Here is a 26,946-nt window from a genome sequence, read left to right on the forward strand (position 1 = left end):
AGGGGAGGGGAGGGGAGGGGAGGGGAGGGGAGGCAGCGATGCAGCAATTCCCCAGGGAAATCCCCCCAGACCCAGTGTCCCAAAGCCTCGTCAGCAGGAGACGTGGTCCCCGAGTCCTCCGTGCGTAGGGGCTGCACTGTGCCAGGCATGGACATCTCCTGCTGGGACATCATCAGTGAGGCTTCACTTTGTGACCCCCAAAACCAGACTAGGAGGAGAGAAAGAGTGGATTTAGGGCAAATCCGCAGCAGCCAATGTCAAAATACTAACCACTGTGCTGCAGCACGTCCATCACTCTGCAAGCAGAGCAGTGGCCGGGGCTGGGGGGTCTCACTGGTGCATGAGCACGGTCTGGCGGACACTTCTGTGATGATGATGGTGGTGCTCAGCCAGGGAGAAGGCTTTCTCTCCAAGCTCCACCAAGTCAAGTGCAGGAAAGGAGGGGGGAAAAAAACCACCCCCTGGGAAACACAGACCCTCATAGCTGCTTCTGGCCAGAGCCAGACTCACACCTCAGTGTGCCCTGATGGGAAGGGGCCAGGCTCAGCATCCCCACCCTGCCAAAATGTGTCCTTACCTTTAAGCACATGCAGGGCCAGTGGTGCATGCTGCTGCGGTGACAAGTCCCTGCCATTGCAGTGCTGCTGGCGTCTGCCTCGACTTCATTCATCACCGGTGAAGGAGGTGTGGTTATTTTATGCTTCCACTTGAAAGAAATGGGGCTCCACGGCAGCCAACGAGGGGCAGTGGGTGGCCCTGGCAGGGCTGCGAAGGAGATGGGGATGGAGGGGTGGGCACAGGGTGGGCACAGGGGTCCTGCTCCCCTCTGCCATCTTCTGATGGAAATCGGGACAAAATGGCACACTGGACCACGGAAAATGTCACCAGGGATGCTGTGCTGTGGTGGCAGGGGGTCGTGCCCATGGCCAGGACTCACAGGGACCACTGGGGAGAGAAGACGGGTGTAGTGGGGGGATGGCCACCTTTCAGGGTCACTTGTACTAATGCCCAGGCAGGAGCTTGTGGAAAGAGGGATGTTTAAAGTGGAAAAAGGGTTTTTTTTTGCCAAAGAGCTGAGCCGGGGGGTGAGATGTCCCCTGGGGGGGAAGGAGTCCACAGCACTGCATGGCCAGTAGTGCTCGGAGAGGGAAAGCGAGTCTCTCATTGCAGCGTAAGCTGCCTGGGCAGGCATTTCGCTGGCCTGTAAATGTCACACTTCAGCCAAGAGCCCCTCAGGCCCTCTTAGCAATAGCATCAGGGCCTGGCAGTTAACCGGGATTAGAGGAGGAATTCTGCAAATGCTCCTCAGTTGCAGGGTGGAGTGATTTAAGCCTGCCCCTGGACCAGGAGACATCAGATGGCAGTGCCCGGCGCAGCAGGACCAACGTGGCTGGGCTCCTCGCCTCGCCTGGTCCCCCCCATCGGCCCGTGCAGCCTCCTCTGGATGCTGGCTACTCCCACCGGCAGCCCCGGTTCCTGGCGATGGTGGGACCACACGCTTCACTGCCACTCCTGTGCACGCCTCGCAGAGCCCCGGGCACAGGGGTCGGCTTGATGGACCCAGCCGGGGGGAGGTGGGCAGGCGGGTGCTGCTCACCCCCCAGGCTGGCAGGCAGCTTTGGCACCAATGGGACCACCCCCCGGACCAGTCTGGCTCTGCTGGGGCATCCCCCACTCCAGCGCAGGGTGATGCGGGTGCCAGCGGGCATCGTGGCGCACCCAGAGGTTTTCCTGTGGCCGCCCAGCAGCGCTCAGCACCCCCAGGCCCCCACGCCTGCGCCCACCCATCACGTCCGAGAAATGCCGGGAGAGCTGCCGGGAGAACAGGACCAGGGTGAGAGGGGACGCTGGGGACGGGTCATGGCGTGACACGTGTCCCACAGGCTGGGGAGCGCTCTGGGCACCAGAGATGCTCTCTCTCCCCTATGCTGCTGTTGGGGACGCAGCTCCTGGCTCCCCAACATGAGCAACCCAGCAGAGGAGCACCGGTGTGAGGGTGCCGGGGCCTGATGGGTGCCATGGGGTTGGCACTGCCTGGGTAGCGTTTTGGAGAGCTCTGCCACCCTCCCGCCATGTCCAGCCTGGAGGGAGGCAGAAATAAAGCAAAGGGTCTGTTCCCCGGCCACCTCTAATTTAATGATCTCATGGAGGCCACGTATTTTTGGGCTGTCGCAAACCATCAGTGCAAATGTGACAGTCCCCTCCACGGCGGACCCCAAAACAAAGGCCCCCTTCCAGCCTTGCACTGCAAACCCATGGCCTGAAACCTGCTGAGGTTCACCGGGGAGCACGTCCCCCGCAGTCCCCATCCTGCTGCGGAGCCCCCACGTCTCCCCTCAGCTCAGCTCATAGACGCTCTGCTCGTCCCCGGCGGTGACAAGAACATCCTGAAACTGGGAGACAACGCGTCCAAAATGGGACCCTTCCCAAAACACCTTCCCACAGTGGGTGCAGCAGTAGAAGTCGGTGAGCTCGGCTTTGTCCAGCACCCCAGGGGGGATGGCAGCGACCTGCAGGACCGTACCCCCCGCCAGCGCCACAGACGCCCCGTGCTGCTCCGGCCCCTCCAGCCGCTCACTGTGCGAGGTGTAGCTGGGCTGGGCTACGTCACAGGCTGGCATGGCAGCATCACAGCTCTGGCTGGGCTTCTCCTCACTTCTCACCAGGCAGCCTGCAGGGAGAGGAAACAGCAGATAAACCATCAGGCACTGGTGTGATGAGCGGGGTCTGTGCTCAGCCACGTGAACGACCCTTGTGAGGTGCCTGTCAACCCTGCAGGGAGTCCAGGCTCTGCCCTGCATCCTGGGGAGGAGCATCCCATGAATCTGGGAGAAGGTGGCCACCAGCATCCGCCAGTTGCCTGCTCTGAGCACGGCACCCGTGCAGCCTCCTGCTCCCCAGCAGCTGCCTGGCACCTCCTGCAGCTCCTCTGCCACGTCCTACTGCTGCCCTGTCTGCCACGGTCTTGGGAACTATTCCAGTCTGGGTACCTGCACCAGTGCTGCTGCTGTACTGGGTGCAATGGTTTTACCTCGCTGTTGCAGGTCAGGCAAGGCTGCTCTCCGAGTTGGGCTGTGCCCCCTGCCCCGGGTTGCATTACAGGCCAAGCAATCAGCAAGGGAAGCCCTTACTGCTGCTTTAATTAAAAAACCACCATTAATAGCTGTCTGCACTGCTCACGACACCCCCAACTCTCCTGGCATGCCCAAGGACACCGGGCGTTGGGCTACATGTGACATCCACCTTCCATCATATAACCCAGGCAAGGGGCACAGGCGGATCGCTGCCATCACAAACAAAGTGCCACAAACCCCACGGCATTTTTGGCAGCTCAGTGTAGGCTCTCACCGCCCGCGGCTGGGGCATGGCAGGTCACTGGCTCCGGGCAACGGAAGCCGAGGGCTGAGCTGCCTCCCATCCATCAGGATGCCTGGGAGCCAGGGACGCCGGCTGCAGTTATTGCTGCGGGATGACTCATTTTTGGCGGGGGGGACTTGTCCTGCCCAGGCATCAATTAAGACAACAAAAAGCATCCTGCATCGCTCCAGCGGCACTTCTGGGGTGTCCAGCCTGCCCCTTTCGAGGATCAGAAGGAGCCTGGTCGGGAGCCAGCTGTGACGGAGAGGGACACCAGCATTCCCAGCTGGCTCTTCCCTGCATCCCAATGCTGTCAGGACCTGGGATATGCTGGTGATTACTGTGGGGGAAAGCAAGGCTGAGGACAGTCCTGGATCAGCCACCCCATCCCGGCAGAGCCACCCCACGGCTGGCTGGCAGGGCCTGGACCTGCCACTGCACGAGCAGAAAGAGCCACAGCCCAGGAGAGGTGTGGGAGGTTCAGCTCACACCAGCCCCTGGTTCAGGGGGGCTCCCCAGAGGCCCCCAAGACTTCCACACCTCCCCAGAGGAGATGACCAGCCCAAGCTGGTGGGGCACGGTCACCCCCCATTCCCAGCAGACAAACAGCCACACTGTTTGGTCAAGGCTGTCACTGGAGATGTTCTCAGGGTGGTTTTGCAGACCAGCCCCGGATCACCATGCAGCCCAGGAACAGCACAGGTTTGGGGGCCGCTGCCCCAACACGAGTGGAAGCAGCCCCAAGCCCAGTCTCAGGGGAAGCAGCCCCAAGCCCAGTCCCAGCCACCGGCCAAGAGCTGGGCTCACCATCGCTGTGCCCTGGGCAGGTGCCCCGCAGCCCTGCTCGTGGATGTGCCTTTCCTTCATCCTCTGTGTCTGCTTGGGACACCAACATCCATTCTCAGAGAAAACCAGTGACCTCTATTTCCCATTTTCTCCCATTTTTGGCATGTGGTGAAGCACCCGGGTTGCTCTCAGGACATCCCTGAGCCGGCTGGAGCAGGGACATGGAAGAAGAGCCCCGTTCCCGGGGGTTTCTCCAGGACAGAGCCCGTCAGCGGGTGGCAGATCCCTGTGGCAGGAGGCAGGGGCTCTGCCCTCGCCCCGTCCCTGCCTCCCTCTGCCCTGTGCTATATGATGGCACGGGGTGGCCTCAGCCTGGGCACGCAGGGACCGGCTCGCTGAGGAGGCCAAGCTGCGAGCTGCACCTCCAAGCACACGAACCACAGACTCCCTGCAAAACCCTGGGCCATCACTTGTTTTTCTTCAGTTTATATCACACAGACACAAGTCTGCCTTTCTTCCCCTTCTCTATTCATCATGCCTGCTCTCGAGTACCAGACCTCTGCATCTGCCTCCAGGACCCCGACGGGAGGGGCATCTACCTTGGTTGGGACTTTTAGATCCAACCGTAATCAAAACGACACTGCCAGCAGCCAGCACTGATGGCCAACATCTTCCCCCACCGAGGAGCCTAAAAAATTCACCAGCCTGACCTTGCAGCACCCCAGCCCTGCCAGCGCCAAGGCACAGACACTTGATGCTCCTGCAGCAGTCCCGGGCAATTTGCTCTCCCTTCCGACACGCTCCATCAGCTGCTGTGCTGCTGGTGGGCAAAGGCAACTGCAGACCCCCCTCCTTCCCTGCATGGGGGGGTGGTGAAACCTCCAGCTCACCCGAACACCCCAATCCCACCCCCCTGGGCTTGTGAGAAAAAGGCAGGCAGGGAGGAAAAGTTCATCCCTTAAAAGCCCGGGGAGAGAAAGGCTGTGATGGTCACCCAGTAGTTGTGCCTTTCGCTTGCACCAGCCCCCTCCTAATTGTGGCTCTTCAAAGGGTTGAAAATGCTACATCACTTCAAAGTGACCATTTTTGAATGGGAGCTTGTAAAACCCCTTCTCCCCCTCCCACCAAATTCTTTCCAGGGCTTTTGAAGATGCCTGCACTCCCCTCGCTGCCGCGGTGAAAGGGCCACCGGGCACCAGGCGCAGGGTGCCAGCCGGGCACACAGTGAAAACCACGCCGGGAAAAGGTCAGATCCCCCAGAAAAAAAGGGGTTTTCCTAGGGAAAAGGGGGGATTTTTTGAAGAGGTTTTTTTCTGTCCCTTGAGATGGGCAGAGCCCTCCCTGGTGGAGCCGCTGCTCCCATGGGGCTGCAGCCTGGCTCTCCCGGATGCTGCGCGCTGCGGAGTTACGCCGGAGACAGAGCAAAAGGCATGTGTGGGGTGCGTGGGGCCGAGGGGAGCCGAGCGTGTCCTTCCAATGTGCCGGGAGTTTTTCAGATCTACAGCTTCCAGAGCTCTGCGATGGTTCACACCAAAGGCTGGATTCCCACCGCATCTCTGCGGAGGAGAAATGAAAGCGATTCCTTACCAAATCAATTCGAAACACCTCTTGGGAACTAATAATCCCATTATAAAACATCTTGAAAATAAAAAGCCCTTTTGCCTCTCGCTCACCTCTCCCCCTGTTGCCTGGGTCACCCTGAGGATGACAGATCCCAACGGGGGGGCTGAGCCCTGCAGCCCCCCCCCCCCAGCACCCCGGGGTTGAGCACTCACACGTGTTAGTGCCGCAGAGCTCCACGGGCAGCAAGGATCGTCCCCGTCCCCCGGCGCCATCCCTGACCCGGCAGCCCTGCTCAGCACAGAGCCGTCTCCGCTTGCCCTCCCCACGTACTGCCCACCACATCTCCAGCTCCTGCCCACCCCTGCTCGCCCGTAGGAATTAATACCCCACGGGAACAGCACAAGCCGCTGCTGTTCCCACCCATGGACATGTCTCACCTCCCAGCAAGTGCTGCCATGCGCAGGGGAAAGGGGATGCTGCAGGACCCCAGTTCTGCTTATTTCTGCATCAGGTTCCTCCCTGGGCTGAGCAAGGCCACCTCAGTGGTGGGATCCCACCTCTGCAGCCCAGGAGATGTCCTTGTCACCCCTGCAGCAGCCCCACTTTGTGCCCAAGCCACTGCCACACGCCCCAGAGCTCAGCTGGCCCCATGCTCTGTGAGGTGGGGTGCAGCAGGAGCCCCACCAGCCCAGGAGGGATCCCCTTCCTTCAGCCCCCAGCCACCGGCACCGAGACGGTGGGGAAGACCCACAGCAAAGCTACATATCATGCCCTGGGGCACTGCACGGTTCCTGGTGCTCGAAAACCAACAGTACCTTCACCCCGGGGGACACAGAGCCAGCGGTGTGTGCCCCAAGGGCACGGCAGCATCTGGGGAACCCACGGAAGACCCCAGGGAAGGCAGAGACAGGCCAGGAGCCGGCAGCTCCGCTGCCCCACTGCGAGGTCCTGCTTGTGGATGGGGGAGCTGAGCCCAGTGGAACAGGGGGCACGGCATGGGCTGCCTACAGTGGGCAGAGGGACGTGCACCTTCCTTTGCCCACAGAGAGGCCCTTAGCGTTGCAAAGGGGTGGGGGGCTGTGGTGGGCAAAGTGACTTGTCCCAAAGACCCCAGGGAAGGCAGAGACAGGCCAGGAGCCGCAGCTCCGCATGCCCCACTGCGAGGTCCTGCTTGTGGATGGGGGAGCTGAGCCCAGTGGAAGGGACAGGGGGCACGGCATGGGCTGCCTACAGTGGGCAGAGGGACGTGCACCTTCCTCTGCCCACAGAGAGGCCCTTAGCGGTGCGGGGGTCATATTGAAAGGTCACCGTGATGGTGACACCGGTGACCTGTAGTCCCTACAGCCTATTCTGTCGGCTGCAACGCAGGAGTCCTGGGTCAGCATTTACTGGGAACCCTGACTACGGGACGGGGGGCACAGGAGGGCCTGCGAAGCTGGGAGAGAGCAGGATCAGGGCAATCCCCATTTGAATCCATGCCCATTCCCCTCTCCCAGACCACACAGCCCTCATTTGGCTGGAAACAACCCGTCCCTGCATGCGTGAGCCCTGGGCACCCTGGGGGTTTCAGTGTCGGGGCACTATCGGGTAACCCGAACTCCCCAGGGGAGCCGGGTACTTCTGCACAAAATTCTGCCCCCCAGGCCCCATTTCTAGCCCAGGTCCCTCTGTGTCACCCCAGCTAAGACCAAGGCCTTGGGGCGAGAAGCCGGGTGCTTGTCCCGGCTGGCTCAGGCACGGACCTGGCGCTCGCCCCGCGGCTCTGCAGTGGGAACCGCAGGCTCCTGCCGCCTCCCGAGAGGCGCTCGGGTCTGGCAGTGCTTGTGCAAGCTGAGAGCCCTTCTCCCAGCCCGGCAGCCGCGCCCAGCTGTCATCGCAACCACACACACGGGAGACTCGTCCATAATTAGACAATTAAGGCTGAGGTGTTTTGGAGAAAGCGCACATCGTAAAGGCTTTGCACAAGGCTGAAAGCAGACCTGGGAGCATTCTTGGAGTACAAAGGTGCATGGGAAACCTTGCCGCGATGGGAGATTGAACCCGATAAGAGGAGTTAAGAGCCTGAGAAATGCACTGGATTGCAGGGCACTGAAGATGCCTGGTTATCTTTTCCTCCTCGATAAGGCAGATAAGCAAAGGACAAAGGACCCGGGATTGTGCAACCTGGGCTGCAGCAGCCCGGCCACTATCTTAAGACGTTCCCAGGGTGGAGGAGGGAGGATGAGCTCAAGGCAAGAGGCACCTTCAGTTGCTATCATCTCCCTGTGCCGCTGTGGGAGAAAATTCTGCTGGCTCCCGCGCCCAGCGCTGGGCAGGAGCTCCAAACGGTCCCTAGCTCCTTCCGGGGAGCGTTCGGCACAACACCGCTGTCAGCAGGTACATGCTGAGCTCTGCAAACCCACGGCCACAAAAACGTCACCAGCTTCCTAGCCTGGCAGTGGTTTTTCATATGAGCAGACGAAATTCTTCTGAAATGGGGGAGCTGGCGGAGCGTGACCCAGCTGAGCCCGGGGGGTGTTTCTGGCTGGTCTCACCACTGTAGCCCCCAGTCCCAGCCCTGCGCTGCAGCTCCTCGGTCCCCATTCTTGCCCCGCTTGGGGACAGACGTGAGCATGCTCCCGTTACCCTGTGGTGCCCCAGAGGGAAGAGAGCCTAAATGCATGGGGTTGCCCAGTCTGAGGGTGAAGGGGGCTGGGGAGCCCCTGGGTCCATGGGTGCAGCCCCTTGGGGAACTGTTCCCTTCCCTGCAGAAATGTGCAGAGCAGCCTGAGACATCTGGGGTGCCTTGGCCTCTCCTGCATACCGGGTCCGGTGCCGAAGCAGTGAGGGTGCACAGGCTGCTCCATGGGTGCAAGAGCCCTCCTGGGACAGCACAGGGATCACCCGCCCTTCCCACGTGGCAGTAAGATGGGTGCGATGCTCACAGCAAAGCCAAATGCTGTAAATCAGGGAAGCATGGCAGGAAAAAACTGCATCCAGCCTCAAGGCTTTGGACATGCAGTGGCCTCTTCCCACTGTGCATCAGAGCCCCTGGCTAAGGGAAGTGGGTCCCAGCAGCCCATGCCCTCAGCTGTCCCGCTGCAGCGGCTGTAGAGGAGGGACCCGACACAGTACTGGTGTCACCCTGGCTCGTAGCCGCAGCACAGCCTTCCCCGCAATGCGGTCTTGCAGCTCTCCCTCCCACCTGCCAGCGTACTGCCTCTGCTGGCTTTCACCCGGGCTCCGCCACAGAGCCGAGGGCCAGGAAGGGAAAGAAACCCTGAGTCACTGCTCGGGCTGGTGGAGGCAAGGCAGGTGCCCCGGCCAGGCTGCTCGGGGCCCCACCAGCCCCACGCCAGGCTGGTGGAGGCAAGGCAGGTGCCCTGGCCAGGCTGCTCGGAGCCCCACCAGCCCCACGCCATCCTGTCGCCCAGTGTGGGGACGTCCTGGCTGCTCCTCCAGCCGCCCATGGGGCTGCCCAGGGCTTATCCTGCACCTGTAGGATGCGACGTTGGAGGAGAAGATGGGTAGTGCAGATCTCGCTGGTCTCGAGTACCAGCTTTGGCTGGTCAGGGAGGATGCTCACCCAGCTTGGAGCTCCCCAGGGTGCTGTGTCGAGCTCCCCAAGCACCCCCGGCTGCTGCGCCTTCTCCTCCACCTCCCTCCAGCACAGAGTGGAGGCTCTGGCATGCCTGGTTAGCAGCGCAGCCCAAAGGAAAGCAGGACCAGTTGTTTTCGTGTTTTGCAAAATGTTTCAGATGGCAAGGGGTGATTTTACAATTAAAGCAGCCTTTTCTGTTTGGTGAACTCTAACCAGATCGAATGTGCTCGATCCTCGCCTTTCCCAGAGACCAGATTTCATCTGGCAGAGCATCCCCCGAGCACCGGGGCCCTGTGCCAGCTGGTTTTACCACACTGAGTAAGCAAGAAGCTTCCCCCAGCCAGACAAGAGCCTGTGACACATCCCATCCCCCTGGGTCATTTGGGAGCCCGCACGCTGCCAACAGCCCCCAGCGAGATCACGTCTTGCCTGTGGCACGTGGTGACCCACAGCACTGCTGCCTTTCTCTGCCCCATCCCCTGCTAGGTCCAGGCACCTGAGCTGCTCAGAGCATCCCATTGGGCATCACGGGACAAAGCTGTCCAGGCTTGAAACTATTTCCAGCGCTTCCATCAAAGCCCTCATGCAGGGCAAATGCAGCTGTGTCAGGGAAAATGTTCCCTAAAACCTGGGAAAGTCCTAGGTCCAAGTTGGAGTGAGCTATTATAGGATGCATAATTTGCCTTTCATCACTTGGAAGCCCTGCCATAAAAATCCGGGCACCAAACGGAGTGGCACTGGCCCAAGTTTTGCAGCCAAAATGTGAGCAGCCCCAGGCTGTCTGCAGCCAGACCCCGGGACTCGGGAGCACCAAGGCAGCTGTGGGCCTATGTCGAGGGTTGGTCCTGCAGGATCCGTCCCCCTCCACAGCATCCGTGGCTCCTGCTGCACCTGCCTGCTGCTCCCCGGAGAAGTGAACCCCCATCACCTGGCAAGCTGGAGGGGAAAGGGCATTTTCTTGCCAAGCAGCAGCATCTGGCCACGGTCCTGGGGGTTAATCCATGCCCAGTGGCATGAATGAGATGACATGGCCCAGGCTGGAGTCATGGAGCAGGGGCCAGTCTTGGCATGGGCGAGCAGCGGGGCGCTGTGGGTGCTGAGCTCCTCACGCTGTGCACTGGACCACGGCTGAGGGCAGAGCAGGTCCCTGCCACCAGCCCCCTCCAGAAGGAAAATGCAAAGGAAATCAGGGAAGGACTGAGATTTTCCTTACGAACCCACTTCCCTGGCTGCCCAGCCTGTCCCAGCACCACCGCTGTCCCCACCAAGCAATGGCAGGATATCGTCATCACACCCTTTCCCTGTTTCTCTTCCCCAAAACTTGACCCAAGTTGTGGGGCATTTTGGGGACAACCTAGTTGAGCTCACGCTGATACTCTCAATCCCTGCAGCCCCAAGCAGAATCTCAATAGAAATGGAAACCCCAGGGTGGTCGGAGCTCCTGGGGCACAGGGGCCTCCCCCCAGCAAGTCCCCAAAGGGCTTCACTTTGAGTCGGGTGCCACCTGCCCAGCTGTGCCTGCCTGCCCATGAATCACAGCTTCTATTTTATGTCTCCATTGCAGCAAAACACCAACCCCCCAAGGGTGTTGTGGCATCTTCAGTCCCTGACTGCGCTGTGTTGGAGGATGCTCCCCACTGGAGGATGCTCCCTCACAAGGTCATGCCTGACATGGCCAGCACGGGGCTCCCACCTGGCCCAGCGGATGGAGGTCCTTCCCCGTGAGACCCCCCCAGGGGACACTGGGGACCCAGGGAGAGGCTGCATGGCACGCTGGGGACATGGGGTACTGCAGACATCATGTAAAGGGTAGAGCAAGGGGGTCCCCGAAGAGCCTGTGTGGAGGAGCAACAGTGCCATGTGAGACCCCCCCCCAGCTCCATCATCCCCATCCTGAAGGGGGAAGGGGAAACCGCTCACACAGCTGAAAGCAAACCACAGCATTTCTATTTCCCATACTCTAAAACTGGCTGAACAGGCCCGGCTGGTCGCTGGGTACACATACAGCGAGTGCCCTCACCAGAGAAACCGCTGGGGAGGATGCCCCAGCCTTTCGGGAAGCGCAGCGCTCCCAGGCTGCCAGCACCATGGGAAAAGTCACCCCACCATGTCCCTCGTCCCCAGAGCCACACGTGCGGTTCCCAGCAAAGCCACAGATGGCTGGGAGCGCCCAGCAGCTGCTGCTTCGCACTGCTCTCCCCTATCAAGCAGATGGGGAAACTGAGGCACAGCAAGCAATGCATACGAGGGCTGGCAGCAGAGCCCGGGCTGGGTCGGAGCAGCGAGAGGGGCATGCTCCCATCCTGGTGTGCCTGTGGGTACCACTCACCATCAAAACACGGCTTCCTGTGGGGAGGAGCGTGGGGGGACAACACAGCTTGAGGCAGGGCATGGAGGAGCCTCTCCCCCCTCCCTGAGCCGGCAGGAGCCTTGGTGGGCAGGCGGCACTGGCTCACTCCTCCTGCTGCCTGACCTAGTTTAGGAGCCACGGTGCAGGTGAGAAAGGCACCATTAGCAGCGCCAGCCAGGAGGTATTTCGCAGCCCAAGCTGGGTTTTCCAAGTCAGATGGCGATGGCCTTAGGCTGTCACTTGAGCCACTGCTGGCATGTCACCAAACCAGGGCAATCCCGTGCACGACCCAGTGCCTCACAGGGCAGCACTGGGCAGCCTGGGGAGAGGGCTGGGAGCTGCGCTCGGCATGCACAAGCTCAACCAGGCACGAAGCAGGTTTGGAAGAGCTCTGCGGGTCTGCACCCAGCAGCAGGTTAGTGGCAGGGGACCCCCATTCCCCCTCTGAAACATCCCCAGCCTGAGCAGGATGGTCCCGCTCTGTCTGGGGCAGCGAGTCCCAGGCAGGAGGGCAGGGAGGGGGCCAGGGTTGGAGCATCAATCCCAGCCTTCGGTGCCCATCCGCTTACCTGTGCCGCCGTCCCCCAGCGCCTGCCTGCTACCCTCCACCAGCTGCCTCATCCTCTCCCTCGTGACCTTCAGGTACTTGTTGCAGTTGCACACCTGGAAGAAGAGAGAGGGGGAGGTCGGCGACATGGTGGCCATGCTCCTCAGGCATCTCCTGCCTGCCTGGAGCACACAGCCCCACACTGGGCACCCCCGGCAGAGGCTAGGCAGTCCCCACTCACATGCATCATGGCAGAGGGAAACTGAGGCAAGGCCTGTCCCACCGAGGGGGAGTGGCAGAATGGCAGCAGACACAAATTTTGGCATTCACAAGCCACAAGAACCTCCTCTCCAGAGGCACTCCATCTTCACGGTGCTTAGCCACATCCTCATGCCACGCTGCCCTCCCCCCGGCAGACCTCACCCCCCAGCCTTACACAATGCCAGAAAACACCAGAAACTGAGCTTGCCTTAAAACATCAAGCAGACACCCCAAGTTTGGGCTGTGGCTTCAAGATTTGTTCTCTCTTGTCTCATAGAAGCTATGGAGGACGGCCATGGACCTCGAGACACGCTGGGATCCCGTCCGGCTGTGCTTGGCGCGGCTCTGCCGCAGAACCGCAACCACAGAGACACATTTTCTAACCCCACCTTTGGTTTGCCAAAAGGCACCCGGAGAGGTCTCTGAGCACCTACACGCACCGGGTGCCAGCCCTGAGGGAGCCAAACCCCTCAAGGAGCTCCCCAAACCCCACCGCCGAGGAGCACCCATAGCCGGGTGCCTCGGGCTGAGCCCAGTGTGCAGTCGGTAGCTGAACGCGCTCGCCCAGAAGCGATCAGCACTAAATCTCCCCGGAGCATCACAGCCGGCTCCCTAACAGCTTTGCTCTCCTCTCCCCCTACCTGCTTGGACGGGAGCTGGATGCTGGGATGTGCCACAACACCTTTCGTCAGCTATTTGTTTTTAGGGGCTGTTTTCTGCTTGCAGAGCATTTTGAGCACGCTGCACCCAAGGCAAGCAGGGAGAGAGGTGCATAACTTCACCGACCAGAACAAGTTCCCTGCCTGGGGCTTTGCTCCAAAGCCTGCTGAAACCAGAAAGGTTTTTCCACCACCTGACCAGGCACCGGCGCGGGCTCGCGGCGGCTTTGCCGGTTTGTGGCATGCTAGCTGGAACGGCGCTGGGGTCACGGCGAGGTGCAACGGTGCCCCTTCTTCCCACACAGCTGCCTGAAGGAGGATGGGGGGGAGGATGATTTGTTTGAAAACGAGCTCACCACCATGTCCCGGCTCTGCCCTGCAGCAGGAGGAGGTTATTTCCACCAGCAGCCTCCACAAAACCAGCACACACTCCCCAGCCCAGGCATGATTTGGCCATAAAAGGATGTCCGGGCTCGGGTCCCCGAAGCTGCGCTGCTCCAGCTCTGCAGAGCAGCAGCACAGACAGAGATGGGCAAGGTGCAATCTTGAAAGCACCCAAATGACGTGGAAGCCTCTGCATCACTTTTAAAAAGGAATTTTGCAGCAATTCCCTGATTTGCACAGCAAGCATCAGACAACTCCTACTCCTGCAAACATGGGTCAGACCCCTGCATGCTGCTCCGGCTCTCCAGCCCATCTCCTTCTCGCTCACGCTGGGGGTGAGCCACAAGTGCCGATGCTGCAGGGGCTGAGAGTGCTCTCCCTGCCCTGAGCAGGGCAAAGCACCCTCCTCGCTCTCACGTTCAAACCCAGGTACCCGGGGAAATGAAACTGGGTGAAACCCCAGGGAAGCAGAAAGATGATCTTATTTGAGTGAACCTCAATTTCTGTGGAGCCAGATCAGCCGTTGGAGTTATCCGATGAGAAAGGAGATGCCGCTTTGGAGTTCACTGCCAGCCTCACGCGAGGGAGGGTTACACTGCAACCTGCGGAGGCCACCTGATACCATCGGATCTGATCTCCTCAGGCTTCAGCTGTCTGGACTAACAAGGACTGGAGCTCACTGGCTCCTTTCCACACCTTCGCCTCCCCCTCCCTCAGCTCTGCACCAGCTCAGCTGTGCCTGCAGCAGAGCCCATCATCAGCTGGGCCAGATCCATCCTGAAAGATGGCTGAGAAAAAGGGAAGAGGAGCACGGATGGATCCAGGGGTGAGCTGGGAAGGAGGCAGACGGGCTCCTTCTTTTAGGGCAGATGTCACCCGCAGCCGTGGGACAGACCCTGATGCTGCTGCCCAGTGGAGCCATGCTCTGGCCCCTGCCAGCTCTGATGGTGGAGTCAGTGCTGATGCTGCGGGACGGAATGGTCCCTTTGAGGCTTGAGGACATGCCAACCTGCACAGGCTGGACCTGGTGGCACAGGTGTCACCACCCCGGCAGCCACCCAAAGCCCTTGTGAGGCTCACAGGGTGCCTGCTGGGATTTGTGGGATTGCAACAGGCAGGCAGAGGTGACGGGCAGCTCCCAGGGACGTGTGCCAAGCTCTGCCCAGGCTGGCCCCGCTCCCCCGCGAGAGTGACAACAAGGGGAGGGGGCTGCACGCTGGAGAAAGGCGTTGAGCCTGGCAGTGGGAGAGATGTGGGACGGCACCTCCCAGGCACGGCGGCAGCACCGGCTGCATCGGGGTGTCAGAGGCTCCCAGAGAGGTCCCAAACCACCCAGCCATTGAGCTGCCACGCAGGATGGGCGCAGCAGGTGCCCAAGGGGCAAACAGCACCCTCCTCCCCAGCCCTCCCTGCAAGGCACGGACATGCACCCTGTGTGGGCATGGGCTCATGTCCCCTCTGTCACAAACACCAAATCCACCTTAACGCCCAGCATTAGCAGTTTGGAGCACGCCACAGTGTTTGGGCAGCGGTGCCAGCATGCCAGGCATGGGCTCCTGGCTCCCGCTCAGGGGCATGGAGTGACCTCAGGCAAATTTCTCTGCTTCTCTACAATTCATCATTGTTGTAAACTAGGGGCAATCCACCTCCCTGGGCCAGGTACACCCCAGCAGCCCAGGGGTAGCCCAGCATTTCCCACTCACCCGGGGCTGCCAGACGCTTGCCGCGAGACTTCGTGCCCCACGCCATCTCCCCAGCCTCTGGGCCTCGCCACCCTCAACTTCCCAAAAACATGGGGCGGGCTAAGGAGCCAGATAAGCCACTTAGCAGCAGCGCCAATTAGCTGTAATAAAAAATTGCAATTAATTTTTTTTAATGCCTTGCCAAAATGAGCCAGAAGAGATGAAGTGAGCGGGGCAGCCTGCCACCTCAATAAGGCTGTGCTGAGTGGCTGCTGTGCAGGGGCTGGTGGTGGCCTTGGGCTCGATGCTCACCTGGGGACATAGCTCCCCACAGCCACCTGCATCTCCGTGTCACTACCTGGGGGTGTGGAGCAGTTTTTTGCATGGATCTTGCATTTGTTTTAAGGGTAGGGAAGTGGGGAGCCTCTCTGCTGGGGAAGGGATGGGTTTTTCCTCCTTGGGAAGGTTTGGTTTCCCCGGATCTGTCGTGGCAGGATTAGTCGTGGCCCCCACAAAGTGGGGCAGATGCAAAGGCAAAAATCTTTGCTGTGGTGAGACAGCAGGAGATGGCGGCACCCCGGGACACTGCCTGGGGGTGCAACCGCTGCCAGCAGGGGCTATGACCTGACAGTGAAGGGTTTGGCTTCTCCCCCACAGCATCTCGGGGTCCCCCCCAGCCCCTGTGCCTAGCTCGGGGCAGGGGGGGCAGCAGCTTCTGCCCGACACTGCAGCCCTGCCCTGGGGACGATGTGTTGAGTGGGCTGACTGTGCAAAGTCTCTGCTCATGTTGTCCTGCCCATCCACGCGGCCAGCGTAACCACAGGGTGACCACGGAGCTGGGCCACAGGGGAGAAAAGGGGTGAGTTCAGCTCGGGAGGAGGGGCCCAGGCGGCTGCAGCCCCTGCACGCCCCACAGCACTGCCCAGACTGCCGACACCTGTGCTGCCATCGCACGGCGGGGTGCCCCGCTGCCTCCGAGGGCTGTGGGTCGCAGGGCAGCAGCGGGCACACCTCCGAGGAGGAGCAGCGCTGCTTTTCTCACGCTAGGGCAGCCCTTGCCAGCACACGCTTAGTCACTGGTAAATCCCAGCCTAGATCTGCTCTGCCCTCTGTGAAATGGATCTTGGCTGCACCCCCGCTGAAGCAATCCCGGCGCTCGGGAGCCATGGCGGGCGCGCTTTCCCACGGCAGCCCGGCTTCCAGCGCCCCGTGTGAATCAGCCCCTTCCCGGGCAGGCGCTGGGTGCCCCCGCACGGCACACGTGCAGCCGGCCGGGCAAAGCCAGGCGAGCACATCCCTGCTCCGATCCCCCCGTTGTGCTGGCTGCCCGCTCGGCAGGAGGACTGGTGAGGACGGTGCCAAATTCAGGCTCTCTGGGCAAGGGGGGATGACTGTGACTTCTCCCCCTGCCTCCCCGGGCTCTGCTTGCCGTGTCCACGTCAAGGATGAGGAGTGGGTGTGACCCATCTCAGACGAAGCTGTGGTCCCCACTGTGGTTCCTCACTGCTGTCCCCTCTCCCTGCGCCCGTCCGGGCGTCCTGACCGAGGTGCCACACCCCAGTGCCAAGCACCGTCACCCCCGCAGCCATGTGCTCCTGCCCCGGGACCTTGTGTCAGCATCCACTGCACCCAGAGGAACACTCTGCAGCCCAGCCTGCTCTGTGATGTCACCACCGAAAGCTGTGACACAGGGATTAGAAGGAGTGATGTCATCGGACTGGGACTGTGATGTCACATCTCGCTGTGATGTCACAGCAGGAGAGCTGGCGTGGATCTCTGAGCCGCTGCGGTCCCCAAGCCTGGCGAGGCACTTGTCCCCAGCCCCAGCAGCCTGGGCCACCCCAGCCGAGCGGGCAGCTGCCGCGCAGCAAGGCTCTCCCTGCCTGCGCGGCCAAGGCGGCCAAGGCAGGTGAAACATCCTTTTGCAATACCGGCAGCCCGTCCAGTGGCTTGTTTTTGTTTAGGATGATCCCTGCCTCTCCCAGCCCTCCTGGGTGGGGATTTCACCAGCAGTGACGCACAAACCTCCCGAGACTTGAGGGACTGGATGCTTCTGCCTAGAGCTCTGGGGCCATCTCAGCATCCCATCCCCTTTCTGGGCCTCCACCCAGGAAACTGAGAAGCTCGAAGAAAACTCGAGTCCAGCAGACAACAGGAGCCAAACCTTCTGGGACTCCAAATGGGCCCTGGGAGCCAGCGTGAGCTCAGCTGGAGGTCCATAGGCTGGTGCCCAGCACACGTGGAATATGAGCAATTCAGACTGCAGTGGAGTCAGTTTTGCTCCTTCCTTTGATAACCCTGAAAGCTGCATCTCCAAAGTTCTCCGAGAGTCACCTTGGTGATGCTGAGCTCTGCCCAGAGGAGCTGGCCCTGAAATGGTCCCTGGGCTCGCAGGACTCCTTCCGTCTGCTCTGCTGACAAACGTCACAGACCAACGTCACTGAGGGATCTCCTTGGCAGGGGTTTTACCGGTGAGACACAACCTTCTGCCTGGAGAGCTTCTGGCTTGGGAAATCCTTAGTGTATCAAAATCAGCTGTAAAGGACAACAGTGCCTGGCGTGAACTCTTTGGGGCAATTCAGGGCAGCTCATGTCAGGACAATTCCTTGGGCGTCTTCTGCTCGCCATATCACAGGACCATTCAACAGCCACCTGGAGTGATATCTCTTTTCCTACTCACCGCCTACCCTCTTCCCTTTCTTTCTTTCCCTCTCTCCGAGATGGATATCATCTGGTGAAAGGGCCGCTCCTCCGGATGGAGGTTGCAACTCTCCTTTCGGTTGTGAAACCACAGTCCTTGAGCATCCAAGAGTTTCTTTCAGGGACCTATTGAGACTAGAAACCTCCCCAGAACGGGCATGCAGGATGCTCAGGCTCAGCCAGCTATCTCCTCAGCACAGGTTGCCCACGTGCAGCCTCCAAGCCCAGGAGTTACAGATAGACAGGTCTGCCTCCAGCAGACCTCCTGCCCCATCACCCAAAGCAGAGAGAGCCCAGAAAGGAGGGAGATGGTGGGAAGGACAGTGAAAGAAAACCAGGTAACAACCTGGCAAATTCCAAACACAAGTCAGGAGTTGATCATGCTCATCTGCCCACGTGTATTTTTTCGCATGCTTTTCTCAAGTCTCCAGCTCCTCCTTGCTGCACTCACAGCTTTGACCTTCACACACTCTCCTCTTCCTCCAGCAACGCTGTGGGCTGGATTCCCCTCTGCCCTACAGCGCCTTCAAGGTCCTTGCACAAAGAGCAGAAACCTCAGCAATTCAACCCGCCAGAGCTTCCCACACCCTGCGGGTGCAAAGGCCACCTCTAGATGCAGAGCAGCAGCGAGCCGGGTCCCTGGGATGGCTGCACCTCCACGGGGATTTTCAGAAAGCAGCTGGCCAGGCTGTTTCCCTTCCCCTTTATGCCAAGAGCTTTTCTCATTGACCTTCTTATCACCAGTACCTAGGAATCATAAAGGTGCACGTTGCTGCTCCTGCTCTGTTACATCTGTCTAACGTCTGTCCTTGGGTACCAGCAAACCCACCCAAGCAGCAGATGAGATGCACGGGTGTGTTAGCCCGGTCCTTCCAGGGAGCAATGGCTCTTGGTGCACACAACAGTCTTGAGTGGTCACCAAAACCTGGGCAGCCCTGTCTGCCAACAACACAGCGAGAGCTGTGCCAGGAGATGGACCGTGATGGTCCCACATGAGAATGCAGCCCGTGCATCCTCCACCAGATTTGCCTGCACAACGAGCACCGGTATTTTTATGGCCATCCGAGCTAAGCAACATGCTGCCGGTGGAAATACGGGGCTGCTGGTGGGTTCCTGGCATCGTACAGGGGCATTTTGGTTCACAAAGAGGGAAGGGCTCTGTTTATTGAATCATTAACATCACTTCCCTCATCGCCAGCCAGGTACTCTGAGAGGTCTCTTAGGCAAGTGCTGACCTAGCCCAACCCTGCTAAGCTGGTAAGATGACATGGGATCCCATGCCATGGTGGAAATACAGGGCTGCTGGTGGGTTCCTGGCATCGTACAGGGGCATTTTGGTTCACAAAGAGGGAAGGGCTCTGTTTATTGAATCATTAACATCACTTCCCTCATCGCCAGCCAGGTACTCTGAGAGGTCTCTTAGGCAAGTGCTGACCTAGCCCAACCCTGCTAAGCTGGTAAGATGACATGGGATCCCATGCCAGCCTGGTACGGCGTTCCCACTGCTTTCTCTGCTCCCGCTTTGCTATTAGTCATCCATTTCTGGAAGGTTTCTCATGCATAATGAAGTATTTCAACACTTGCATAAGCCAGCTCTTCTCATCAGGAGTGACCCGCTGCGTTTCCCAACGCTTTCCCTAGGCAGTCCTTCCGACTGCCATGAAATATGGAGTTAAAACATGAAGTTTTCTATCCCCCTCGGAGGCAAAAGGTGTGGGAAATCGAACAGATAAGAATGCCTTTAATTAGTATCATTTGCATAAGCTCTGGGAAAGGCTCACCTGACAGCTAGAAGGGCCTCACTTGTCTGGGAGCACGGGCCCTGAAATGGGCAGAGTAGCGGAGCTCCTCTGCTGATGAGACTGGGGAGATAGCAAAAACGGGAGGTCAGCCCTGCGGCAGAGAAGTGGCCAGAGGTGGCGGAGCCCCGGAGGCTCCACGGGCACCCCAGCTCCCATTGCCTCCTTTTTGGGGCACCCCAGCTCCCACTGGCTCCCTGTTGGGGCATCCCCCCTCTCCATTTTCACCTGCCAGCTTGCAGCTGCTCCGAGCGAGAGGAAAGGATGCAATTTTTGGGTTGGAGGGGTCCATCATCTCCCCTGGAGAAGGGCAGGGATGGGAGGAGAGGAGAAGCACAAGCACATCCCTGGATAACGCATGGGGGGCTGCCGGAGTGGGCTCAGCATCCAGCAGGGATGGGACCAGGGTTTTGTGATCTCTGCTTCTTGCTCCTCTCGGCGCACACGGGCTCCTTTGAGCGCCGCGCAGACGGCTGCAGGTCCCTAACCACAAACCCCATCCCGCTGCCGCCTCACCGTCGTGCTGCCTTGCATAGTTGGCGCCTAATCGTCAGCGACACCAAAAGCCCTTTTTGGTACCTCAAGGCCTTTACAGTGATGAGAATCTCACCTGACATTACATGCAACCCACATGCAAAGCTGATTTTCCCAGGGGAAAAAAAAAATTATGCTCAACCCCCCCCTCCCGCCGCACACATCCCCCCTCTCGGGTCCCTCTGTCTCCTCCAGCTGCCTTTCAGCCATCTCAAGTCTCACTTGCTCATTTTTCCTCCCAGCTGGGCTGTGAGCTGCAGAGGTGGGAGCTGAGCCCCTCCAAAAAGCTGGAGCTGCCGCAGCACCCTTGACCCAACCTTCACCATAGCCGCAAGCCCTGTTTATACAGCACCCAGCACAGCGGGGTGCTGCTCCGGGACAGGCTCCCAGCGCTTACAACAAGTTTAATAACAAAGCCAAACCAGTAATAACTGCCTTATAATGAGGTTACGTAGCATCCCTGAAGCCTTCGTTTTAGGGTGAGCTCTGTGCCAGGAGCTGCCAGGGGCTGGTGGGCGAGCTGTCCCTTCCCACCCTCCTCCCTGCCCGACCGCCGGTGCCTCCGCTCCTCCAGCCCTACGCCAGCACGCTGCCTTCCTGCCTGCATAAATGTGCTTTATATCCACCTCTGGATATAACCCTCTGGGGTGAGGATTAACCCCTCCTGGGCTCATATTCGAAAGGGTTGCACCTGAAAACTAAAATGCAGGTGGAAATCTGGCTACCAAGCATCCTCCAGACCTTCAGGAGCATTGCATTTTGGCACCAGAACTGGAAAGGGTCGCGGAGATACATTTTCTGACCGTGAGAGTCAGAGCCCTGGAAACTGCAAAAGACTGAAGCTTTTCTTTCTATAGATGAGTCCAATACACAGATCATTAGCAGTCAGGCATGGCACTGCTCTTCAGTACCCAAATGCACGCTGGCCCTGCTGGAAGCTGAGTTTCCTGCCTGACCCAGGTCCCATGAAACCCTGGTGCTGCATGTGAAACCCCAGCTCCGTCGCTGCACCCTCCTTCTGGTTAAACATGCAGCTGTACTGGGGGCTCCATCCTCTGCTCCCGGGTGCTAGACAGGCTTTAGGAAATGATCTTTATTATGTATTAAGCCAACAGCTACCCTCATTCCTGCTCCTTCTGGCTTCCCCTGGCAGCTGTCCTTCCTCTGGTTGAGGTCCTGGGACCATCTGTATAACGTATGGCAGAGTTTCTCCCCTTGCCCCATACTGGGGCTGGAAGCTGTGCCCCCAAAGCTCTCCGCTTTTCCCCAGAGCAGTTTTCAGCCCTGTGCAAGTGGCTGAGGCCGCACTGGGCCAGGTGGCTGTGCGGCCCTGCTCCTCCATGGCCATCTGGTCCATGAGCATCCTCACCTGCATCCCTGCTGCCTCCTCCGCCCTCCCCAGGGACTCCTGGGGGTGGCACGGACTGGTGCCCCCAGGACGGCGCAGCAGCCGAGAGGGGTGCGGGTGTGCGGGCAGAGGCAGAGCTGGGTGGCGACAGCAGTGGCTGGGGAAGTTGGGCTCATGTTTCAGCTTCTATTTTTATCTGGGAACCCAAGTCTGCCCACGGTGCAATGCGGAGGCCCCCGGGGGACGTGCTGCCTTCCCCAGCTGGAGCCAGATACCATCTGAGCGCTACCTGCCTTTCCTTGTCAGCATGCCAGACCTCCTCCTGGTAGAGGGCAGCATCTTCTGAGGCACCTGGACATCCCACCTGCACCTCTGCCCGGTCCATGGTGCGGTGTGGCAGGAGGGAAGGAGCTGGGGAGCAGAGCCACATCCTCCGGGCACGGCTCTCTGCTGGCCAGGCTCCCCTCTCCACCAGCTGTGCTGAGGCTGGGAACACTTCATCACAGCTAACCCTCTGGAGACACAGAGCAGCCCTCTCGCACGCTCACCGTGACACCACCCGGGTCAGCAGCCAGACGCAGGTGTCCCTTCTCAAGTCTGGCCTTAAATCCATGCCACGGGGGTAGGACTGGCCCAGGAGGGCCGGGATTCATCCCCCCTGCCCAGAAGCAGCGGTTGAAGCTCAGCAGGACGAGCTTGGTCTCGGGCAGCAGCATCGCGGGAAGGAGCTGGGCTGGGGGTGACGTGGTGCCACACTGGCTCGGCACCCCGGGGTAACTCCTGCAATCCCACCCTGCACGGTGCTCTGCGGGAGCCATGCCTAAGACTGTAGGGCTGCACCAGACCCATCGCTTTTTATTTACTAAAGTAAAAAAAATTGGTTTAGTGGACATAGTTGCAGAAAAATGGGAACTTGAGCAGCTCGAGCCCGAGGAGCTTATGTAGCCTGCAGGTTGTCCAGGGCAGAGATTGCCTTTACCGACCCAAGACCAGGCATCCCAGCACAGGAACATGATTTTGGAGCCCAGCCCCTTGTCCCGGGCAATCACAGCGAGCACTGGGGCAAAGCATCGGAGGAGGCGAGATCCCCCCATCCCGCCGGGCAGCGCCTGCTGCTTTAATTGGGGCGAGAATAGAAGCTGCAGCAGAAAACGGGAATATAAAAAAAAAAAAAAAAAAAGAAAGGAAATCTGAGCAAGGCCTGGAGCAATCTAACCAATCCAGCGGAAACAATAGCCCAGGAAGAAAAACCAGTTCCTACACATAAGGTAGAATAGGCTGGGAACGGGCTGGAGGAGGGGCAGGGAAGGCTCACCCCGTGCGCTCCCAGCCTGCAGAACAAGATGGGCATTATGAGGCTGCGGCTGCCCGGGGCACGGCGCCCCCGGAGACTGGGGGCACGGGGGGAGGATGCCTGCCCAGCCAGCCGCCCGCGCTGCCGCCCGGTGCGGCCGGGGCCCAGGCTGCCTCCGGCATAGCGGGTTTGGGGGGAAACCCCCTAATCCTGGGCGTGCGTCCTGCAGCCGGGCTGGGCTGTCACCTACCCCACAGGGATGGACGGGGCAAGGCACAGCAGCTTTCCTCCAGTCTGGATCTGGCAGGGCTCAGCCCCAGGCTGGGCTCAGCACCCAGGCTAAGCGGGGCTGGGCTTAGCACTTGAACTGGGCTCAGCACCCTGGTTTAACTCAGCTGGGCTCAGCACCCAAGATGGGCTCAGCATCCGGGCTGGGATCAGCAACTGGCCTGAGATTAGACCCGAGGATGGGATTAGACCCCAGGCTGGGATTAGCCCCCATCCTGAGATTAGCCTCCCAGGCTGTGCTCACCCCCAGGCTGAGCTCACCCCCAGGTGGGGCTCACTGCCAGGCTGGGCTCATCCCCAGGCAGGGCTCACCCCCAGACTGGGCTCATCCCCAAAGGGCAGCAGAGCTGGGCTGTGCCACCCGCCAGCCTCCCCGGGGGAGCGCAGGTGGGACGTGGGTCCTGGGCAGGTGCCCATCGGGGAAGTGGTGCTGCTGCCAGCTTGGCCGTGGCGGGGCGAGGGAGGAACACGGTATTTTACAGAGGTAACAAACCGTTCACAGCACCCACCCGTGGGCCAGCATGGGCCTGCCCGGCCACCCCACCGCAAATGTGGGTCCTTGGGGAAACGGCCATGGATGCACCTTCTCACCTCCCCGCATCCCACCAGCGGGATGTCTGCCTGTCCCTCCCAGGCAGCACACCCCAGCAGGCAAACCCTCGGGCTGTGGGATGGATTGGTTGAAGGCAGGGAAAGCCTGAGTAGATAAACCAGCTCCAGCATGGTCCAGTGGCTGCCCCCCTCCCGTGGCCGCAGCCACGGGTGCTGGATCCAGCCCCTCAGCTGCGTGGTGGTGGTTGGGACGTGCCGGAGGGGGGGTTGTGCTCCCTGCAGCCGGGAGGGCCGGATACTTTCATTTTGAAGCAGAAGCTTAAACTCTGCTAAAATCAAAACCACCGTCATGCTCCTCACTGTGAGCTGCAGGGACTTTCCTGCACCTGAGGATTTCAATTCCCTGCAGCCCCTGCTCCACAGATGAGTCCGACTGCCCCCAGACCTGCTCCCCGCGTTCCCCCGCCAGGGACAAGCCACAGCCTTCCAGCGATCTGAGCTGGATCCATCCTCCCAGCCCTCCACCGTGGATCACAGCTGGGGGGAACAGGCAGGGCTCCCCACCAGCCTGCGCTCTGCCTGCCACGAGCTGAACAGTTCTCAGCGCCCTCCAAATACCTCCCTGCCCACCCCGGCGGGGCCGGGGGCAGCAGCCTGGCGAGGAGGCAGCCCTCCCTGCCTGCACTGGGACTTGGCCTCGCTCGGCATGCGCAGGAGGAGCCAAAGAGAGGGAAGGCAAAGCTGTTCCCAGCACATTTTTTTGCTTTGACACACTTGCAAGCCCTTGGAGTGCTGTAGCTGGGTTCCCAGCACCCCGCGTCAGCTCTCCAGCCTGCGCCTCTCTGCCAGTGGCACACGGGGCCCCGGATTCCCCAAATACCTGACAGGGAGCAGTACAGGATGACTGTGCAGGGCAGGCAGAGGTTTTTGGGCTCAAGTCACAGGCAGGGCCAGTCCCGATGCGTGGAGCAGTAAAAGCTGCCCTGGGGGTCCCACGCATGCCGATCTCAGCGCTTAACAAGGTCTCATAACTGGTTCAGGCTCTTGGTACTGCCGGTCGGGAGCCTGTAAAAATCAGCTGTGGTGCAACTGCCCCAGACATGCGTCAAGACGAGCCCCAGACCCCTGACATCCAAAGCCAGCCTTTAGTTTAATAAAGAAAGAAAAGCTCCTAAAGCAGAGATAACACATTTGCAACACTGCGGGGCCCCTCGGGCAGCTCGCCAGCAGCCTGACAGAGGGACGCACTTCGCATCTTGGTTTGCATGTTACCGTCCACCAAGTCCAGGAGAAACCCAACCAGGCACGGTGCTCGCGCGGCCCATCGCTGTGCACGGGTGCACCACCCATGTGGCGGCGGAGCTGGGGCTCCCCTCCCCGACATGGCCCCTTCCCCAGCAGGGCAGGACCGCGGGTGGCAGGACCCCCGTGCCTGGCTGACCTGCCAGGATCAGCTCCTCCTCCTCACTCTAAGATGAAGATGCTGAAAGGGCAGCGGCATCCTCGGCAGCGTGGGAAGGGAGCTCCTGGAGGACCTGGGAGGCTCTGGGTGTTTGCTGGCTCAGCGCTGCTGTGCTTCACTCCTGCCTGTGCTTCGGAGGGTCCCCTGCAGAGCGGCTGCTCCTCTCGTCTGGGCAGCACCAACCCCCTGACGGAGCCTTTGCTTTCCACTCCCACCACCTCCAACCTGGTGACCCCACTCCCACCGCCTCCACACCGATCACCCCCACTCCAACCACTTCCAGATGTATTCAACACCAAGCTCCTCCCTGCCCTCTCATTTCCCTCGTGCTCTGCCTTTCTGCCTTGGGAGGCATTTCTAGCTAGATGCTCTCCAGTTCATTCACTTGTTGCTCATGTGTTTGCTCTGGGCTCTCTTTCCCTGCCAATACCCACCCTGCATCCCAACACCAAGACCATTTACCTGCGTAACACTTCTTAGAGCTCATCACCAGCCACCCCACAGAGAAGTCACTTCTCCCTTCAGCCCCCTTCCAAGTCCTGTTGTCACTCCTAACAGCGTTTTCCTCTTGGATTTAGCAAAACCCATCCAGTCCTTTTGACTCATTCTCTTTTTTCCCCCAACTAAAGGGTTTGCAACATTTTTTTTCACTTCTGGGGAAGAGTTCAGCAGACAGCAGCCTTCCAGCGGCCCCGTAAGAGCAAACCCAAACCTGTGCCCTGTGCTTCCGCTCAGCCCTACATCAAAAACCCATGATGAGCAGAGACAGCCCTTAAGCAAACCCATTTCTGTCACACCCGGTGGCGGTGATGAGAAAAGGAGCAAAGCTCTGGCAGCATCTTGGCGGAGACCCCCCAGCCCAGGGCTCCCCGATCCCATGCACAAGACAGTCGGAAACTCCAACTCCAGCCTGGAGCTGCAGCCCCGCGGGGCTCAGGCAGTGGCAAACACACCCGCACGCGGGTGGAAAATGGTTGAAAGCAGATTTGACATTTTGCAGAATAGAAGGGGAAGGAGCGATGCTGGGGACAGCGGGGAAATAACCTCCCACAGGGCTCCCGCTGATGGCAGAGGTTTCCATCCTGCCTCTCAGCTCTGCGTGACGTTTGACAGGTCATACCCTGGACGTGTTTGGCACAAGATGGTGCACCCAGGACCCTGAGCCCACCGCGACAGCGATGCTGTTCCCAGTAGGCTGCTCCTGCAGCAGCTCCCTGCACCCACCAGCCTCCCCGGCCAGCTGGCTGCACTGCTGGCGCTGGAGGAGGGCATGTGGCTCCCCAGCTCAGCCTTCACCACTCAGGCTGTGGGTTGAGGGGCAGACGGTGTCCCCAGAACGTGGGCCACTGATTTATCCTGGTGTCTTTGGGTAACCTACAGCAGCAGCCCAAGAGCCCGTCAAGAACCTCGCACAGAGCCTGGCACTGTTTGCTACCTCGGAGTAGTTCCCGTGAGTGTGCGACTGCTCCAAAAACTGTCACCGCCCGGGCACAAAGGGGGTAGAGAAGGAGCTGGGCATGAAGACCAGATCCTACCCTGACAGAGTACAAAAGGGCTGCAAAACCCTTGCTAGGCCAAGGAGGGCTCTGGGAACAAGCTGCGGCTCGGGAGGTGCTGCGAGGCTGGCAAGGAGCGTGCCACCCTCGCACTGCCCGCCAGCCCTGGTGGGGATGACCCCGAGCTGAGGGCTCCCACGGTGCAGCCAGAGGCCCTGGGGCGGTGGGCAGTGGGCAGGGGCTTGGTCACAGGCAGCACACAGGCAGCCAGGGAGAAGGAGGAGCGCGCGGAGGGCGGCGGCAG

At 60.1% G+C, this 26,946-nt stretch overlaps 1 protein-coding gene across 1 annotated transcript in view; it reads right to left on the minus strand.

The window, feature by feature from the left end:
* Positions 1 to 2,231: 2,231 nt before the first annotated feature.
* The window catches only part of EXD3 (exonuclease 3'-5' domain containing 3), a 234,744-nt gene continuing 210,029 nt past the window's right edge, over positions 2,232 to 26,946 (minus strand). Inside the window, exons 19-20 of the mRNA XM_009290644.2 lie at positions 12,206 to 12,299; positions 2,232 to 2,671 (exon numbers count right to left, since the gene is read on the minus strand). Coding sequence (XP_009288919.1) covers positions 2,337 to 2,671; positions 12,206 to 12,299 — 429 coding nt within the window. The 3' untranslated portion in view covers positions 2,232 to 2,336. The remainder of the gene's footprint in view (positions 2,672 to 12,205; positions 12,300 to 26,946) is intronic.

This window comes from Aptenodytes forsteri, unplaced genomic scaffold (assembly GCF_000699145.1).
Source record: "Aptenodytes forsteri isolate BGI_AS27 unplaced genomic scaffold, ASM69914v1 Scaffold494, whole genome shotgun sequence".
NCBI classification, from domain to species: Eukaryota; Metazoa; Chordata; class Aves; order Sphenisciformes; family Spheniscidae; genus Aptenodytes; species Aptenodytes forsteri.